Here is a 19,945-nt window from a genome sequence, read left to right as displayed (position 1 = left end):
TTCCTTCCTTCCTTTCTTTTTAAGTTTATTTATTTTGAGAAAGAGAGCGCACATAAGCGAGAGTGGGGGAGGGGCAGAGAGAGAGGGAGAGCTCTGTCAGCAGAGAGCCTGACGTGGGGCTTGAACTCACAACCTGTGAAATCATGACCCGAGCCCAAATCTTCATCCGTAGGAGCTCCGTGCGTTTACTGATCCGCAAAGTACAGCACGCGCCCCTGAAGATGGGCCCCCAGCCCCAAGCAGAGGCCGCCTGGCAGTTCTTCATGTCCGACAAGCCCTTGCACCTCGCGGTCTCCCTTGACAAAGAGGTGAGCAGGTGACAAAGAGGTGTGTCCCATGTGGGAGCAGGCCTGGGGGACAGGCCCCGGGCCCCCCGTCTGCTGTGAGTGTGTGGCACGCGATCTTGTTTCTAGGCACAGTTAAAGCACCAGCATTTGTGAGCAGTTGGCATTTTTCATAATTTGGAATTCATGGAGGTGACCCTTAGAATAGCGTCCTGCTGGCCACATTCCCCTACACCGCCAGTCCCGACCAACTAGCGAAAGGGGTGGTGGTCTCCACATCCCCCTGCCCCAGACTCTTTTTCGCCCCCTCTGCCCCCACGGGCCTCATTTACCAGTGTAGCACCAGTGGGTGCAGCTTTGCAAATGGTTTACTTCCCCTGGGAAATTTAAGTTTCAACATCATGAGGAAGGGGTGACTGAATCATGTGAATGTCATCACTCAAGTATGTCACAGTGGAAAAGGGCAAAGAAGCACCGGCCAAGGCCGTCTCTGGTCCTCTGGTTGCCAAGAGCTGGGCACACACATGGGCAAAAGCTCAACATACTGCGTGGTGTGTGTGTGTGTGTGCGTGTGTGCACACTCATTCCCGTGTGTGCGCATGTATGTCCGGGTGTGCCCACCTGGGCCTAGATCATGTGGGGAGCATTGCGGACGGGAGTTCGGCTACTGGGCTCCCAGTGATTCCCAGTCACTGCACTCATCCTGCCCCAAAATGGCCTTATAATTCCACTCAGGACCCCCATGGCCACCTCTGCCGTGACCCTCAGACCCTCTGCACTGGGTGTTCCAGGCGGGAATACCCTCGTTCCCCTCCACTTTGGTCACCATAGTCTTCCTCAGTTTATGCCACACGCAAGGCAGGCTGTGTTCTGGACTGTCACCAAAGGAAACATGTTGCTGTCACTTTATCTTCCTTGAAAGTGTGGGAACTCAGTCACTTTTACACTAGTTAAAGGGTTGAGATAAACCTAGAAAAAGCCATGAGATTAAAGATACCACCACCCTCTGTTCCTTTTTTCTGACTTGTCTGCTGACTTTTACAGATCTATTTCCATGGGGAATCCATTACTGTGACCATTACTGTGACCAACAACACAGACAAGACAGTGAAGAAGATTAAAGCATTAGGTAGGACCCTCTTCTCAAAACGGGAGGGTAGTGTCTTCTAGAACTTCTCAGTCTGGTCCTATTTCCCAAGGGTCTCTCCTCTGGTTGGATAAGGACTTCCTGGGTCTTTGGAACTGCCTGTTTATCTCTGTTGTCACGGACAGCAGGGACTTGCTGGAGGCGAGACCTTCAGCATCACCTCCTGAAACCTTGTGTCTGCTTTAGGGCTGTCTTTTGTCTTGAAACAACATCCCTGACAGGCCATCTTCCATTTTTCCATGCCATGCCTTCCTGGAGGAGCCCCTTGCCAGATCTCCGGGGAAGGCATGGAGTTTTCTCTCTCGGATCAGAAGGAATTTTTGTTGGTAGATACCGCATAGTGCAGTGGGCAAAGCACTAGACTGACAACCAGAGGCCTGATTTGTGGTCTCAAGCCGTGTGAGTCCTCTCTGAATCCCACCTGAGATCCATGGCCCTGATTCCCGGTCTACCTGCCTGGATTTCATGAGGCTGCAGGGACCGGTCACACTGGAGGTGCTTTGTGAACGGCAAAGCCCTACCGTCTCTGCTGCTGTTGCAACAGCACGAGGTGATGACCACGCCTGGCCTCATGCTACCAGCAGGGCACCTCCTGCCTGCTGTTCTACACACCTCTTCAGCTCAGAGGGCATCAAAGTGCAGGGGATGGTCTGATGTCATGGTCTTACAGGGGCTACGTAAAAAAGACACAGCAGAATGGCCAGGGAGGGTGACCTGTAAGCTCACTGCTAACTCAAACCCCCAGTGACTAAGTTAGACGCAGAGTGTGGATTTTCTTTTTTTTTTTAATTTTTTTTCAACGTTTTTATTTTTATTTTTGGGACAGAGAGAGACAGAGCATGAACGGGGGAGGGGCAGAGAGAGAGGGAGACACAGAATCGGAAACAGGCTCCAGGCTCCGAGCCATCAGCCCAGAGCCTGACTCGGGGCTCGAACTCACGGACCGCGAGATCGTGACCTGGCTGAAGCCGGACGCTTAACCGACTGCGCCACCCAGGCGCCCCGTGTGTGGATTTTCAATGCTAAATGGGGCGAGTTCCAGGAAAATCAGGATGGTTGATCGCTCGTGTCATACATACACCACTTTCCTCTGCGTTTGTGTGTCCCTCATCAGTAAGGAGGTTCAGGAGTTTTGATGAACGCATACTAAGGAATTATAGAGTTTTCCCGATACGAATATGAATGCTTACAGCTTTGTTTTATGTTGGTTATTTCGTCTGCATTTAGTCTTTGTGGGACCTGGAGTTATTTAGCATCTGTTGTGTGTAGTATCCAACATAGTGTTCCACAAAGCAGCAGGATTGAGAAAGTATCATTTGATCCTTTATTTTTTGTTTTGTTTTTTTAATTTATTTTTTATTTTTTAAGTTTATTTATTTATTTTGAGAGTGAAAGAGAGCATGGGTGAGTGGGGGGAGGGCACAGGTAGAGGGGGAGAGAGAGAATCCCAAGCAAGCTCTGGGCTAACAGTACAGAGCCTGATACGGACCTCGAACTCATGAACAGTGAGATCATGACCTGAGCCGAAATTGAGTTGGATGCTTAACAGACTGAGCCACTCAGGCAGCCCCATATCACTTGATACTTTGATTTTAAATTGTTTCTCAAAGTTTTATGGATTCTAATATCGAAGCCATTAATTTTTGAAAGAAGGTTGAATTTTCTGAAGCAAGATGTTAGTAGCTTTAAAAAATTTTTTTCATGTGTTTTTTTTTTTTTAATTTTTTTATTTTGAGAGAGAGAGCAGGACAGTGGCAGAGAGAGAGAGAGGGAGAGACAGAATCCTAAGCAGGCTCTCCGCTGTCAGCGAAGAGCCCGATGCAGGGCTCAGTCTCACAAACTGTGAGATCATGACCTGAGCCCAAATCAAGAGCCGGACGCTTAACCAACTGAGCCACCCGGGGGCCCCTTTAGTAGCTTTTTATATGCTGGGTACTGTGCTGAGTGCTTCACGCAAATTGTTTCTTTTAATCCTCAAATTTGGTTTTAACAGAGATTAAAAATTATCTTTTTGATCATCACAACAACCATGTAAGTTAGATACAATTATCTCCCCCATTTTGCTGATGGGGAAATTGAGGCTTAGACGAGCTAAGTAACTCACCCTGCGGCTCATGGCTAAGCTGGGATTTGAGCCCAAGTAGTCTGGCTCCAGAGCCTACTTTCCTGTCAGTCTTATGCTGCCGGCAGGTGGTTTCTAGCTTGAACAACTAGAAGGAGGTGCTCATTAAATAAGATAGTGTTGGAAAAAGGTGGGTCTGGAGACAGAGCAATTGGTGAGTTCCAGAACACTTGGAAGGATACCCAGGGGTATGCTGTGGGCTCTGCAGAGAGGGGTCTCCCAAGAGGTGCCATTTGAGGGAGGCTGGCCCATGGCTGGGAGCTGCCACAGAGCAGGTGATTGGTGAACAGAAGTGTCCTGAGCACAGAACCCAGAAACCTCAGCCTTAAAGCCAAGCTTGAGAAGTACAGTCCAAGAGCCACCGGAGAGGGAGACCAACCGTGTCCCCTGCAGGCTCCGTGCACATGTGCGGAGGACCCCACGTCGAATCACCACCCCTGTCCCTCCTTTGCAGTGGAACAAGTGGCCAACGTGGTTCTCTACTCGAGTGATTATTACACCAAGCCGGTTGCCGAGGAGGAAACACAGTGAGTCGCTTGTTGGGTTTCTACTTCCTGGACAGCTCAGGCTTCTTTGTCAAGTTCCCCTTTCATTCACGCTGAAGAGGGAAGTAGGATGCTTCGCTTCCTTCCTTTTTTCTCACTTCAAGGGCTGCAAAGAAAGTTAGCATCTCAGTTCCATTCTCACTCACAAGAGTTCTGCGAGATCTCGCTCACAAGGGATGATGGAAAGGAGAGGAATAAAGATCCAAATGTCCAAGTGGGAAGAGGTGGGACTTTCTGTTGATCCTTGGAATACATTGGTAGGAATTTGATCCTATTTCTGCCCCCAGAGCAGATAAGCAAATGATCTCTCAGCTCAAACGAAGGTTCTCTGTGTTTTGATCTTCAACTCAATTTGAAAATGTGGTACCAGTGACAGCCGGTTCCAATGATAGATCAGTTCTGAGCCCGGCATCGTGAATCATTTCTCTCCCTTCATTAGAATCAGAAACAGATGAGAGTCCTGTGATGGCGTCTTCACGCTGGAGCGAGAGACCTGCCCGGTTTTGCTCCCCGCTTTTCATTCCCACACAGGCTACTGGGGTGACGCCTCCCCCAGAGCGTGTCGCTTGGGCGGGTCTGTTCCTCTTTGTCTTGCTGGTGTGTCTAAGCACCGTTGTATGCAAAAAATATTACCAGAGTTACAGGAAGGGGACTGGTGAGGAAAGACAGACTGATTCAGCAAGAGAACATGACGTCAAGTTTAAAAGACAACTTTGGAATAAACTATTACTCAAAGCAGATCTGGCCTCAGGTTTAAATATAGATCCAGAGGGGAGGGAGGAGGAAAAAGCTGTAAGTCACCAGCTGCTCCCTTGGTGCTGGGCTGGCAGGGCCTGTTCTCCCTTGCAGGTGCGTCCTCGTACATCCTCGCGTCCCGGAGTCTCCCGGGCTCACCTTTGGCACATGCTCAATGATGAGAGGAGAAAATGGCCCCTGGCCGAGTTTTTCTCTCAGAGAGCCCATTATCTGGTCTTCTTCTCAGCAGTTCGGTGCATTTTGGAGCAAATGATTCCCAGGAAACTGGCCATCATTCTAGGCCCCCCCCCCCCCCCCACCAAGGGTGGGAGGCAGGGAGACTGAAAAACCTGGGTCGGATGGTGCCCACGGGTCTGACTAGAAGCCACTCAGAAGGCTGTAGAGCCTGAGTCACTGTCCCTGAACCCTGGGGCACCCAGGACCCTGGGGGCCGACTCCTGGGTTGTGTTTTCGGGGCCCCCCTCTGCCTTCTCCTGGCTGGGTACAAGGATGGAGGGTGTGCCAGGAGCACTGACACAGGCTGCGGGCTGGCCAGGCCCTGCGGCCGCGTGACCGCTCTTGGGCATAGGCCTGGTGTGCGCTATGCGGGTGAATGGCAGAGCCAGTCCTGCAGCCTCAGTCCCACATTCTCGCTCCATGAGCCAGGGATGCTCCAGACCCCTTGCTGCTGTGTCCCTAGCTCCATCCCCGACCTGCAGGCCCACGGTTTGTCATGGGCTCCCTGTGTCTGTCAGACGCTGAGAAACTCACCACCTGGCCAGTGACAGGGAAGCTCTGGGAGAGACAGAGCACGTGTGCCTCGAATCCAAACCAGTCCAGTCTGCGGGGCTCACAGAGGGCGGCACCGCGCCCTCCTCAGCGATCCATTCCCCTGGACGCGTGCCACACCTCCTGGTGTGGTCCCTGACCCTTGTGCTAGTCAGTCTCATTTAACCCCACAAAATACTCCAGAAATTCAGCGACTCAGAACAGGATGAGGAAGGAATGTCCTAATGTTGCTGGCGGCCTTTTTTTTTTTTTTAATGTTTATTTATTTTTGAGAGAGACAGAGACAGAGCACAAGCAGGGAAGGGGCAGTGAGAGGGAGACACAGAATCCGAAGCAGGCTCCAGGCTCTGAGCTGTCAGCACAGAGCCCGACGTGGGCTCGAACTCAGGGACCGCGAGATCACGACCTGGACGCTTAGCCGACTGAGCCACCCAGGCGCCCCAACTGCTAGCCCATTTTGAGCTGCCATAATGCTTGTCGTAAAGCAAGTGCTCAGATACCTGAACCGTCTTCCCTGTGGGTTGCAGGGAACTTGGATCCGATGGTTGCTTCATGACCATAAGAACAGTTGGCCAAATATCCTGTCTTTCTTCCTGCAGAGAGAAAGTGCTACCAAACAGCACTCTGACCACGAGACTGACACTGTTGCCCTTGCTGGCCAGCAACCGTGAGAGAAGGGGGATCGCCCTGGATGGGAAGATCAAGCACGAGGACACGAACCTGGCATCCAGCACCATGTGAGTCCTTGTAGCTCAGGAGACGGGCCCCTGGGACTCAGCGCAGGGGTGGTGCCCGTCTGCCTCCCTCCTCATCTCACCCCCTGGTCTCACGGGCCCATGTGTGCCATGATGGCTGTCCAGCTCCACTGCGTCCGGTCTGGGCCACCCTGGGCAGATTACGCGAGCTGAGAACCTCAGTTTTCCTGTCTGTGCGGTGGGGGGTGTGGCCTTTCCTCCTGGAGAGGTTTAGGATGATTATGGGAGACAATCCATGGACAGTGTGGTGCTTGGGACGCAGCGAGCGTTCCAGAAATGTCAGCCGTTCCCTTCTAAAAGTATCACTCAGCTAGTGTGGCGCCCTTCGCATATAATAAACTTCGTAATGCAGTTGGCCGCACGAATGACGGAAATGTCATTTATTCATTTCTACCAGGAAAGGTAAAGAACAGGAAGTGCTGGTAGCTACAGATGTCAATTAAATTTAAATGAAGTTCACTGATCTGCTGACCCCAACTCAAAGAACCGCTGGCTGCATTCAGCCAGCGGATCTAGCAAAACCGAGAGTGAAGCTTCAAGGTCAACTCTCCACTGCCACTTCTGGCCATCTTTGGAGGCTTCCACTCCCGGAGCATGTCTGTTGGGGAGCCCTGAGTGTTTGGGCGGAGCCGCGGCCGAGGCTCAAGGCTCACTGGCTGCCGTCCCCCGTGTGGCGTGCTGGGGCTCCCTCCATGGCCCCAGCAGGCCGTCTCCAAGGTGATGCCGTCGGGCAGGGGATCTCCTGTTTGACCTCCATGACCCCATAGCTCAGTAGCACACGTTCTCTGAGACAACAGTGGGGTCAGCAGACATTTGGCAGAAAGCAGCATCACAGGAGTCAAAGGATTTTCTGAGGGTGCTTTGCCGAGTTGGTATGTTGGATTCTCAGGCGCTTTGGTGAAGGTCTAGGAGACTGACGCTAGGTCAACTTATTCCAGGGTGTGTGATCACCACATCAGCAATGGCACGCCGCCTTTGTGAAAATGTTTTAGGGTTCACGGGCTATTTCACAAACATGTAATTCGTCCACACTTTTGTGTGGAAGGTGAGTTTATATTCATTTTTTGAATAAGGAAATTGAAGTTCAGCCAGAAGGGAGCAGCTTGACTAAGGTCACCTGGTCAGTTGATGACACAGCAAAGTCCACCCCTAAACCTGAGTCCTTTACTTAACCCCTACCTTCAGGGCTGTCTTCCAGGGCTCTGGAAAGCGACAACCACAGCAGAACCCAGATTAACCAATCTCTGTGTGTGTGTGTGTGTGTGTGTGTGTGTGTGTGTGTGTGTGTGAGAGAGAGAGAGAGAGAGAGAGAGAGAGAGAGAGACAGACAGACAGACAGACACAGGGAGAGACAGACACAGACATAGAGATAGAGAGACTAGGGGGGAGCAGACAGCCTAACGCATTCAAGGAAAATGGCAGGGGAGAGAGTCTGCAGGATATTCTCAGGCCTGAGACGAAGCACATTCTCTTCCCCAGCTATTTGACCCCATTCAGTACAAGTTAGCGAGTCAGTCCTGGCAACGGGGTAGAGTCTCAGGCTTGTATCCCTTTTTGCCCCCTTTGGTGGCAACCTCTCTCTATTGAGTGACCACATCCATGGTTCCAGACAAAGGCATTTGCCCTCCGCAAGGAGCTCCAGGCACTAATGAGCTGATGGAGTCTTCAGGGGGCATCACGGCTCTGGGAGCAACGTCCAAGGTGCATTCCATCCCGTGAGATGGATCCCTGGGCTGGGGTCTTTGGGCCCAGAACGTGCCCTGCACTCTCTCAGACCCTTCTCACACCTGTCAGCACAACCATTCCCCCTGCGTTCTGCCTCAAGCCTTCAGCTTTCTTGGCCACGTTATCTATTGTCATTCACACTGTTCCGGTTAGCATGTCATGATGTTTTTCAGACCATAACTCCTGTGACTGGGCATCCGGGAATACTTAATGTCCCCACATCAGACCAATGAGACGATAATCTGTGTTGCTGATGCCCAGCACGGTGCCTATCAGACAGCAGGAGCTCAGCACCTGATAGTAGAACCTGAAATGGAGTTTCCGTTGAGGAAAGTTAGACGGCACTGTCTCTGGGGCACACGTGATGGCCCCACGCACCGCGTTCACTCAATGTTGCTTCAACACGGTGCTGGGTGCTGGGGACACAGGGCCAGAGCACAAAGGAGAGAGACCCAAGCTGCTTGGTGGGTGTCCAGGAAGACTTCACAAAGGAGGCTCAACTTCAACTCGAGATCTTAGAGAGCAGAGGAGGAAGGCATTATGTTTGGCAAAGTGGGCACATGGGAGACACTGAGGCATAGCAGGGCCTGAGGTGGCAAAAGCAGGCAAGACCAGCCCCCAGACTGCCTCCCAGGCCATGCTAGGACTTGACCCTGGGAGAGCTCTCTGGCTGCAGGGTGGCTGAGAGCTCAGGGAAGGAGCCTGGCCTGTGGGAGGTAAGTTACTGAGATAATATAGGCAGGAAAGGTCAGTGAGGGACTCGTTGGTTAGCCCAGGGAGGGACTCAGTAGATGGCAGGTGGGGCAGAGGGAGGAGCCGAGGAGAACAGGGGTTTCTGGCTGATAAGCCGGTGGATGAGCATCAGTGGAGACAGAGCAGGGAGAACCAGGAAGCCTCTGAACGTCCAGGGGGAAAATGCCAGGCTACAATGCAGGAAAGGAATCCCCTTCCCTGAGTAAGGAAAGTTCTAGGACTTTGACAGCTTGATTGAGTTCACCGGTTCCTTGAGAAGATGCCCCCCTTATAATAGGCTTGTATGGAGGTGAGGGCTTTGTTCATCCATCCGGCTCTTGCTTTCTGCTGCTGCACTACATCCTTCCCCTTTTCCCTTCTGTTTGAGCAGACTGAAGGAGGGCATAGACCGGACTGTCCTGGGCATCCTGGTGTCTTACCACATCAAGGTGAAGCTCACGGTGTCAGGGTGAGTGTCCAAGATGCAACGCTGTCTGCTGTCGTGGCCTTTCCCAGTCTGAACTGACCCTTCCTTGAATGATTGATTAGGGGCCAGAAAGTAAGAAAGGTTTGCAGATTCAATCGCTGACCAAGTAGAGGTTTGGAGAGATCCTACCCGTCTGGCTGTCAATTCTGTCTGATATGACAGCACGTGGAAAAAAGTAGAAAAGCGAACTACGAAGGATGTGCCCTGCTAGTACTCCTTGGTAAAAGTGAGCGTGGTATGCTCACGCGGTGGAAGTTGATATGCAAATAAGGGAAATAAGTTTCGCACTATATCGCCCTGCAGGAGGGAATGGCCACTGCAGACACACTCCGGGCAGATCTTCATGCCTGCATCTCAGGAGGCAACCATCCATAATGGGAACACCTTTCCTTCCTCCCCAGCATGTAATCACAGGATTTGGGAGTCTCCTTCTCATAACGAGAGCACAGATACCTCAGATTTCTGGGGAACTGATTTTCCTTTTTTTTTTTTTTTTTTTTTAATTTACATTTTATTTATTTATTTTTAATTAATTTACTTTGAGGGGGCGCCTGGGTGGTTCAGTCAGTTAATCATCTGACTTCGGCTCAGGTCACGATCTCACAGTCTGTGAGTTCGAGCCCCACGTTGGGCTCTGTGCTGACAGCTCAGAGCCTGGAGCCTGCTTCGGATTCTGTGTGTCTCTCTCTCTCTCTGCCTTTCCTCCTGCTCGCACTCTTTCTCTTTCTCTCTCTCTCTCAAAAATAATAAATACACGTTAAACATTTTTTATTTACTTTGAGAGAGAGAGAGAGAGAGAAAGAGAGCAAGCTAGGGAGGGGCAGAGAGAGACAGAGAGAGAGAATCCCAAGCAGACTTCACACTGCCAGTGTGGAGCCTATTCAGGACTCGAACTCATGAACCGCGAGATCATGACCTGAGCTGAAATCTAGAGTCGGACGCTCGACCTACTGAGCCACCCAGGCAGCACCCTCCCCCCTCCCTTTTTTTAATGAGATGAACTTCTATTTAAAAAATCTCATCAAGGGGCACCTGGGTGGCGCAGTTGGTTAAGCGTCCGACTTCAGCTCAGGTCACGATCTCGCGGTCCATGAGTTCGAGCCCCGCATCGGGTTCTGGGTTAGAGCCTGGAGCCTGTTTCCGATTCTGTGTCTCCCTCTCTCTCTGCCCCTCCCCCATTCATGCTCTGTCTCTCTCTGTCTCAAAAATAAATAAACGTTACAAAAAAAAAAAAATTAAAAAAAAAATTAAAAAAAAAAAAAATCTCATCAAAAGGAAAAACTTTGAATTCTCCTTTTCCTTTCAAAATCTATTGCCAAAGGCTCTAGCCTTTCACCTGGCCATCACCTTTCGCTTGCCATCAAAGGCAAGTCCGGGCATATTTTCCATAAATCTAAGTCGATAAAGAGCTGCCCAAACATTGCTTCGGACCACAAAATAGAGCATGGGTTGATTTCACAAATTTTGTTACTACGGTGTCCGTATGTGTAGTGTTTTTCAAAGTGTGTAGCATTTTCTTTGATTTTCTCTGAGAGGATCTAAAGCATTCAACAGAGTTTCTTTTAGCAGTCAAGATAAGTGAATAACAGGTATTTTGCAATGACCTTTGTGGTTTATTCTTGAACATCAGGGCTTGGACCCAAGTGATTCCTCTTTTTCGCTAATCCGCCTGAGAAAGAGTTGAAAACACAAGTAGAGAGGATTAGTTGAGTTGCCTGTTACGGGGATGCACGATCCCTAACCTACGGGTAGGTTGTGAGTGAGGAGCATGCCTGGGACAGGTCCACCGCTGAATAATGGGAAATAAGGTCACGTTACCATTGGGACAGTCACCAGCCCTGTTTGCTTTTGTGTTTTCTAGCCTTCTTGGAGAGCTGACCTCCAGGTAAGCCTCGTCACCTTCCTTCCCTGCCCAATTCCCAGGATATCGTAGGGGACCAAATCTGAGGTTCAAAAACAGTAGCAGTGAAATCCGGTTTATTGGCAGTTATGCTCAGAGGTGTTATGAAATGATGCCCACTTGCCTTTAGGATGCATCATGTGAACCTTGCCTCGTCGGTGTGAGGCTGGGGATATTTCCCCCCGAGACTGCAAGCCGGGCCTCCCCTGGGCAGGGACACACAGCTACACACACACTCAGAGAGCTGGCGTGCTCCAGGCCACTGCCTTTGTGTCTGTGTGTCTGTGTGTAACACAAAGCTGACCATTTTAACCATTTGGTTTTATTTTATTATTTATTTATTTACTTAGGCATTTATTTTTTAATGTTCATTTTTGAGGGGGGGAGGGGCAGAGAGAGAGAGGCGGAGAGACCCAGAATCCCAAGCAGAATCCAGGCTCCTAGCTGTCAGCACACAGCCCCATGTGGGACCTGACCTCACGGCCTGGAAGATCACCACCTAAACCAAAGTGGGATGCTTAACCGACCGAGCCCCCCAGGCGCCCCTCATTTTACCCATTTTAAAATGTACAATTCAGTGGCATCGAGGACCTTCAGAATGTTGTGCCATGGCTACCACTATCTGTCTCCTTCATATTTTTACCACCCAAAAAGGAAACCCCAGACCTGTTAAGTGGGCTCTCCCATTTCCCCCTTTTCCTGGTCCCTGGCCACCCCCAATCTTCCTCCCTCTATGGACTTGCCTACTCTGGGTATTTCCTAAATGGAATCAGACGGTATTCGTCCCTCTGTGCCTGGCTCCTGTCGCTGAGCGTCATGGTTTTGCCGTTCATCCGTGAGGTAGCCCGTGTCAGTGTTTCATTCGTTTTGTGGCTGAGCAGTATTCCACTGTGTGGACGCACCACGTTTTGTTCATCTGTTCATCAGGGGGTGGACATTTGGGTGGTTTCTGCCTTCCGGGTGTTGTGAATGGTAACGTTACCTTTTATAAATCGTGCCCACAGAGGCAGGGTAAGGGATGTTTGAGGCAGGCACTGACCTTACATAGTCCTTCCCTCAGACCTAACTTACCATCTCCGTCCCTCGCACGGGACCCAGGGTACATCTTTCCTCCCAGACCTCACCTGTACTGGGGACTGACGAGAGTGGCCTTATAAACAGATGGGCTTTGATGGAAGCTGGCAGGGGGAGGCCGTGGGTCCTGGGTGAAGCAAGGAGACCCTTGTTTTTTGTCACCCTTTCCTTTCCATTCTTCCTTGGTCCAGATTTCCCTTCCGTTCTCCTTCCTGACTCCTTTCCTCCCTTCTTTTTGTATAAATTCCAAGTCTTCCCGAAGCCTTTCAGCTTCTGGAATTTGGAGGGCCCTGCTCATCTCTGTTCTCTCTAGCAAGCGACTATGTGACTGTTAACGTGGAGTTAACATTTAAAAAGTCGTGTACGGTTTTGCCAGATTTTTTCCAAAACCATCCTTTCTCCAGGATTTCACCTCTCCTCTCCCCACAACATCATGTCACTGAAACTAAAAACCAGGAGGGATGGGGAGCCTACAAATCCTAGCTGTCTCTGCCAGGCCTAAGTGAACTTTCTGGACCACATTCCAGGGAATACATTTAAGATTCCTACTTGACCACTTCCTGATTTCTGGTTTGTTTTGTTTCGAATCACGCTGAATCCTCTGCCAGCTGGGAATCTCTGCAGCCACAGCTCTTCTCCACATGATTTATAACCGTGCACGTGTTCTCACCTATCTGCATTCTTTTTTTCTAGTGAAGTGGCCTCTGAGGTGCCTTTCCGCCTCATGCACCCCCGGCCCGAGGACCCAGGTCAGTCACACGTTGTCGTGGTTTTCTCTAACCGTTTACTGTTTGCAGATTTCTTATTTATCCATTGGTAGTCATTCCTGATCGAGTCTCTGGGTGTCTCTGGGCGTAGGTACAACAGGTGATGGTTTGCCATCCTCAAGGTGCCCCGGGCCAGCCCACAGGGGAGGATTTATCCCCTCAGCCATGAGCCATGGCCTGCCTACCTTCAGTTAGAACGCGGAGGACAGGGCATCCCTCCTCTTGGACATGGGCTCTCTTGTTGGGTTGGGTCAGGAATGATTTAGTTTTTTTATTATTATTATTTTGTTAACATTTATTTATTGTTGAGAGACAGAGACAGAGCACGAGCAGGGAAGGGACAGAGAGAGAGCCAGACACAGAATCTGAAGCAGGTTTCAGGCTCTGAGCTGTCAGCACAGAGCCCGATGTAGGGCTTGAACCCACAAACCATGAGATCATGAGCTAAAGTCGGATGCTTAACCAACTGAGCCACTCAGGCGCCCTGATCAGGAATGATTTAAAAGCAGAAGCTCAAGTGGGAATAGAACCTGATTGAGATTGAAAGAAAATGTAGGCAAAAAACGCATTTAAGAGGCTGAGACTTTTGCATTTCATGGGAAAACAGTAACAGGCATTTTAGATGCCTGACAAGTATTTTGGACAGTGATTTTTGACAGGATTATCGTGAGAGCACTGAAAATACTAGAAAAGAGTGTCAGGCCGAGTTCCTGACACCTTGGCTCTCCTTTGAATTGCAAATCTGTTGGCTCTTGTATGGCTGTCTGAAGAAAACGAAGCCAGGGTTGTACGACTCTGTGAATATACTAAAAACCACTGGAGTGTGCAGGTAAGTCGGTCAATTGTGTGGTATAGGAATTAGATCTCAACACGGCTCTTTTAAAGGAAGTAAATGGAGCAGCAAACAGCACACAGGCGCGAGCTCAGAAATTCTGGGGGAAAATTCTCCACTGTGTAAATGTTAAGGTGGCTGAGTTGGCAGGAAAGGAAAGTAGACTTGAGTGAATGAGAACCCTCCCTAGTTAGAGCAACAAAGAATATTTTAAGTAAAAGTGTTATAAACAGGGCCGCCTGGCTGGCTCATTCGGTAGAGCGTACGACTCATGATCTTGGGGATGTGAGTTCACACACCATGCTAAGTGTAGAAATTACTAAACAAACAAACAAACAAAAGTGGTATAAACAAGGAAGATTTATTTTTCTTACACTTTCTAGGTTTTTAAATACTGATCATGAAACGGCATTTAGACATTAGAATGAGCCCCACCCCCGTACTCATTTTGGGTTGGTCTCAAAAATATTTTGTCTCAAGGTATTTTTTTCCAAATGTTTTGGATTCAAATAGTCAATGTACTTGGGGGAAAAAGTGGTCTGGCCACATTTTTCTTATTCCTATATGCTGGCATCATTCAGATACTATTTTTTAACTCTGTGAGATTGAGATGCATTCTGGTCCCTTCCAAGGACATTTAAAAAGAATATTTTAAAACTATGACCTGAGGGGATGTCACCATTTATGCCAGAATGTTTTCTAGAGCTGTGAACAGACTTTTCAACTTCACTTGGGGGAAAATGGGGCTCTTCCTTTTTTGGGTATGACATTTTTGTGTTTCAATCATTGGGGCCCTCCCTTTGAACATATCACAACATCAAGACTACACAATGATCTTTTATGCTGTGAGATTTCAGGGGGAAAGGACAAATCACACCATGGCCTCAAAATTCTGACTTTGCAGTCTGGATTCTGATTTGAGTCACAGATGTTTCATTCACAGGAGTGCACACATCTTACCCGTCTAGTTCCTGGCTCTGAGTTAGACAGGTAGACGGAGCAGGAAAGGTGTAACTTGTAGGTAAGAAGCCTTGCCAGGACCAGGGGCCAAGTGATTTGTACCTAATACACACTACGGAAATGCTACCAAGTTTTTATTATCCCATGTTAAGAGCATCCACATGGAAGGCAGGGGTTGATTTGACTCTCTTTAAGGCTGATGGTCCCAGTTAGTATAATCATGCTAGTACCATGGGGGCCCAGGACGGTTCTTGCCCAGGGGCCTCTCAGTTGTTTTCCTGTGGTCAGCAGCCCGCACAGACACTTCCCTCCCCGTGCTTGAGAGACCAGAGCAGTGACTCTCCATCACTCCTGGGCTCTCAGAAAAACCCTCTGGAGTTGTTCACTTCACTTAGCTCTTGCTGATTCACCACTGAGGGTTACAACAGCGCCTTACTAAGTGGGCAGAAAGCAAAAGGAGCAAATAAAGAGCAAAGGACCACTCAAACGAGTAGCAGTCAATCAGGGGCTGCAAAACGTATCTGAAAACATAACTCAATGACAACAACAACATGATTAACCTGTTCACAGAGAAATCAGACCCTGAGGGGCCCGGGCGTGGTTCCCAAGCTTGAGCGCGTACCCCAAATACCCCAACCACGGGAGGTGCTGGTTAGACATCCAGTCCCAGGACACCCCCGTAGCGAGCCGGAGGAGAAGGTGTGAGCCGGGCCTGGCAAGCGGGTCCTTACAGCACCTGGGACTCTGCTCTAGATGCAGTCCAAAGGACAGGAAGGGAGAAAGCATCCTAGAGGTGAGGGTAGAGGAGGTGAGGGCAGGCACTCTGTAAAGGAGGCCGTGGTTCGAATGTGCAGGGAGAAGGGCTCCGGGAGCTGGAAAAGACAGAGAGGCGGGGATTACGTGGGGTTGTTGTGAAATGCGCGTATCTGGGCTTCTTATCCCTCCGACTATAAAGTCACCAAAATAAGGAAGAAATTTTTCAGGTGCAACTGTCAGAATTTATTCTGATAGATTTCTCTCTCTCTCCTTTATTCCATGCTTACCACTACAGCAAAGGACAGGTGAGCCATTGCTCTGAGTGTCCCTTTTGTTCTGTGACTCCCTCCTTGGGTCCAAACCCCTCTGGGGTTCTTTTTGTACACACCCCATGCTCTCAACACCACCTCAGGCCCTGGTTTTCTTTTTGCTCCCTAGCACTATGGCATGTGTGCGTGCTCAGTTATACTGGGTATGTGTGTCTGCCTTGTGGGTTTCTTCATTGTCTCTTTTTTGTTTAAGAGATTTTATGTGAAAAGCTGTGAGGAGGATGGCTTGATGCCCTGCTCCATCATTTAGAAAAATCTTGATCAGTTCATCTGTTGCAAAAGGAAGAACAAAGATCTTGCTTTGCTTGGGATTTCATTGCAAGCTTCGAAGAGCATGCCATGATCGAAACGTCCTTTGCTTTATTGTAGTTTACAGGATGAAAATTTGGTTTTCGAGGAGTTTGCTCGCCAAAATCTGAAAGACTCGGGAGATACTGAGGAAGGGAAGAAAGACCGGGAGGCCGCGGATGAGTGAAGAGGTCACCCTTGGCACTGGGGAAACGGGGTAGTTCACAGCCTGATGAGCGGAGCTCCACAGTTAGTCCTTTAGTTATGCTAAATACCGAAGCGTGGGTCTACTCACAGAAATAAAGTTTGTTCTGCTCTGATTCAGGCTGGCTTGTTGAGGGGCCCAGGTGACATCACCCACATGCAAGCTGCAGCCATCAGAGTCCCCATGTCTCAGGTGGGGGAGGGCGGGATCTAGAAAGGAAGCCCGACCTGCTCAGCCCTGGCTCATCGAGGTGGGAAGACATCCTAGATGTGGTGTGCTCACCTGGTGGAGCCTGGTGTGTCCAGGGCTTTCACCGGGGGGCCTGGGGTAAACAGTTTCCCTGGAAACATATAGGCGGCGGGGGTGGGGGGGAGGCAATGTTTCTAATGACCTGACCAATCCTAGCTCCACGGCCCCCCAAGAGCCTCCTGAGATGAACAGAGCAGAGGACAAATGTGGCCAAAACACTCTTCATCACTCGCTTAACTTTTGCTCCAAGTCCCTGTTTGAGCTCTGGGTTGTTGGTTAAGTCTCTCTTGAAAGCAAGCAATGAAATCAGATTTGGCTGGTTTAAGGGAAAACGGAGTGCACTGGAAGGACCTTGGAGGGGCTCAGAGAATGGAATTAAAGGAAGAATCTGAGGTGGGCAGGAATCAGCAGCTCCCGGGGCTGCCCTCTGGGCAGCCATTCTCCCGTAGTGGTGGCCTGGCACCAGGTACCCTCAGCCTCGGGGTCTCTGGTTCCAGTATGTAGGTCCTGGGACGGAGAATCTGGCTGGCCCAGCTTTGGTGAGGTCGGTCAATGCCCAGCGGCCGATGACGGCAGAACCCAGCCCTAGGAATGGCTTGTCCTGGAAGGGGGCACTTCTCAGGGTGTCTTCCCTGAGACTAGGTGGGGGGACAGGCTGCTCTGTGTCAGGGAGGAAGGGGGGGCTAAAGGAGAGCAGGGGGGCTGTAGGTGGTGCCTGGTGGTGTCCTTCAGAGTCCCCTTCCTGGCCCGTGGTGTCTGCCAGCTTGGGGGCCGCTAGGGCCATGGAGGGGCTTTGGGGGGTGTGTAGGCTCTGGTCCATGTTTCAAGGGAGTAGGAACAAAGAGGTTTGCAGAGCTCTGCACAGGTCTACCCCTCACAGAAGGTAGGAGGGTGAAAGGAGGGGACAGGGGTGGGGTGGACACGTGGGGTGGGGTCTCCAGGACCACAAGCAGTGGCAGAGGGCTGCACAGCAGCCTGGGTTCCGTGCACACGAAGGCTCCCACATCTGGGCTTGTTCAGCAGGATTCCAGGCTGGCTTGTGTCCTGGGGACTGGGATTTAGGCTGGAGGCTCCCATATACACAAAGGAGGGTGTGGACTTATGTGTCAAGTTTGAGCCATTCTGATATTGACAGGGATGAGGATTCATTTCTGGAGAAGGAATAGTAATAATAATAATAGGCAGAAGACTGGGCCTTTGGCCTGTGGGTTTGCGGGGTCAGACACAATTTCTCCTTAGTGTTTGTCCGATTCGAAGAGAAGAGCACGTTCCCATGCCAGCCTACACCCCCTCTCAGGATACTCAGGAAGGATCAGGGCAGCAGGCCACTCTGGGGATCCGAGCCCCTCTTCTGTTTCCACCCAAGCCCACAGGCCAGCTATGCTCGGCTCCCACTAGAGATCCTAGGTGAGCCGGCACCTGGGAGTCAGCCCCGCGGTGCCTGGCCAGAGGACCAGCCTGTTGGGTCCTGCATCGCTTGATCCCGGGACATCCTCAGTCAGGGTGGACGTTAGTGGGCCTGACCTTTGGAACTGTGTGGGTTAGAGCTGGAGACCAGAGCTGGAAGGCCAGTCCCTGCACACCAGAGGTCAGAACAGCTCTTGCCCTCCAGGTTATTTTAGTCCCCAAATGCCCAACTCCGAGACTTCCAGGTGCTGGCAGGAATACAGCCTGCAGCTGGCCACCCTGGGGAGGGGGGTGGGGGTACGAGCAGGAAGAGAGCAGCCGGCTGCTGCGAATGGGATGGGGACCCTGCCTGGGCTGGGCCTGCACGCGAGGGTCTGCTGGCATGTCGGGAGGGAGGATGTGCCTGCGCAGGTTGGCTGTGTGGCCCAGGGCTTTTTCCAGGTAGCTGCATTTGGAAGAAACAGGGTACCAAGGAACTGAGCATGCCACATGAGGAAAGTGGGGGCTGGGAACCTGGGAGAAAGTTCTGCAACCGGCAAGCAGAAGCCTGGAGAAGCAGAATCCCTGCTACTTACTGGGCGCCTGCCTTGCGCGGGGCACTGAATACCTTAATGTCTCATCATTCCCTCTGTGCTTGTGAGGGGGTCCCGTCATACCCAGTCGTTAGGTGGGGAAACTGCAGTTCAGAGAGGTCAGAGTCGAGAGTTGAACTCTGGTTTCCCTGAGTCTATACCCCAACCTTTGCTCACATTCTGATGCTGAATAAGTATATGAGACCTTGGAGAGCCAGAGGGGGAGATTAGCGCTTATGATTCAGCACTGGCTGCCTGTAAGTTCTTTTTTTATTTTAATTGACATGTTATGGAGAGAACTGTAGATTCACATACAATTGTAAGAAATAATACAGAGAGATCCTGCATTTTCCGCAAGGGTAACGTCTTGCAAAACTATGGTGTATGCTATGACGACCAGGACCTTGACACTGGTACACCCCACCCATCGGCTTCAGATTTCCCCAGTGTTACTTGTCCTCGTGAGGTGAGCGTATTTGGTGCACTACAATTTTATCATGCGTGTAGCTAGTTAAATAGAGAGTCTGTTTGCCTATGCCGGTAACTCTACCCGGTGCTCCCATCCTAGTCCAAGGCCACAGCCCATACCGGTTACCTCACTAATCCTTGGGGAGCTGGGGTAGGTGGGGGGCCTCTGTTGGCTTGTTTAGAAATGTATGGGGGTGGTATTTGGTTGTCACAATGCTTGGGGGCCAGGAAAATTATATGTCCCACAGAGAGAAGCGATGTCCTGCTCCAAATGTCAATCATAACCCTAGTTCAAGGTAAAATCAGATTATTCTCACATTTGGGTGCCTGGGTGGCTTAGTCGGTTGAGCATCTGACTCTTGATTTTGGCTCAGGTCATGATCCTAGGGTCATGGGATTGAGCCCCGAGTCGGACTCCACACTCAGCATGAGCCTGCTTAAGATTCTCTGTCTCTCTCTCTCTCCCTCCGCCCCACTCTCTCCAAGAAAAAAGAAAAAATTACCATGTTTTGAACTGCATCATTTATTCTAACATGGAGCGGGTTTTCCTGACAGGAGGTGCGTGCACTTCTACGTTGACAGGTCAAGAAAGATTACGTTGGATGTGAAGTGTGTTATTACTGCCACCTTGATATGCCCTTAAGGTGGGGTAAACTCAGGGAGCTGCACATTGTTAGAGATGATTCACAGTGTGACTCATGCCGTAAAGAGGCACCGGAGGGAGTGTGCTCTTACAGGCACAGCACTTCGGGGTGGGGGGGGGGGGCTCTCGGAGGGAACTGTGCTCTGCAGTCACCCGAGAACAGAAAACCTTCTT

At 50.5% G+C, this 19,945-nt stretch overlaps 1 protein-coding gene across 2 annotated transcripts in view; it reads left to right on the top strand.

Moving 5' to 3' along the window:
* Positions 1 to 16,547, top strand: part of SAG (S-antigen visual arrestin) — a 30,324-nt gene extending 13,777 nt beyond the window's left edge. For both annotated transcript variants that reach the window (XM_040450641.1, XM_040450642.1), the window contains 9 exons: positions 173 to 308; positions 1,329 to 1,413; positions 4,008 to 4,080; positions 6,222 to 6,359; positions 9,226 to 9,303; positions 11,183 to 11,206; positions 12,989 to 13,044; positions 15,906 to 15,915; positions 16,309 to 16,547. In XM_040450641.1, the coding sequence (XP_040306575.1) occupies positions 173 to 308; positions 1,329 to 1,413; positions 4,008 to 4,080; positions 6,222 to 6,359; positions 9,226 to 9,303; positions 11,183 to 11,206; positions 12,989 to 13,044; positions 15,906 to 15,915; positions 16,309 to 16,414 (706 nt within the window). In that variant the 3' untranslated portion in view covers positions 16,415 to 16,547. The remainder of the gene's footprint in view (positions 1 to 172; positions 309 to 1,328; positions 1,414 to 4,007; positions 4,081 to 6,221; positions 6,360 to 9,225; positions 9,304 to 11,182; positions 11,207 to 12,988; positions 13,045 to 15,905; positions 15,916 to 16,308) is intronic.
* The last annotated feature ends 3,398 nt before the right edge of the window (positions 16,548 to 19,945 follow it).

This window comes from Herpailurus yagouaroundi, unplaced genomic scaffold (genome assembly GCF_014898765.1).
Source record: "Herpailurus yagouaroundi ecotype Mexico unplaced genomic scaffold, PumYag 202, whole genome shotgun sequence".
Classification (NCBI taxonomy): domain Eukaryota; kingdom Metazoa; phylum Chordata; class Mammalia; order Carnivora; family Felidae; genus Herpailurus; species Herpailurus yagouaroundi.
This window is presented reverse-complemented; position numbering and strand designations above follow the sequence as displayed.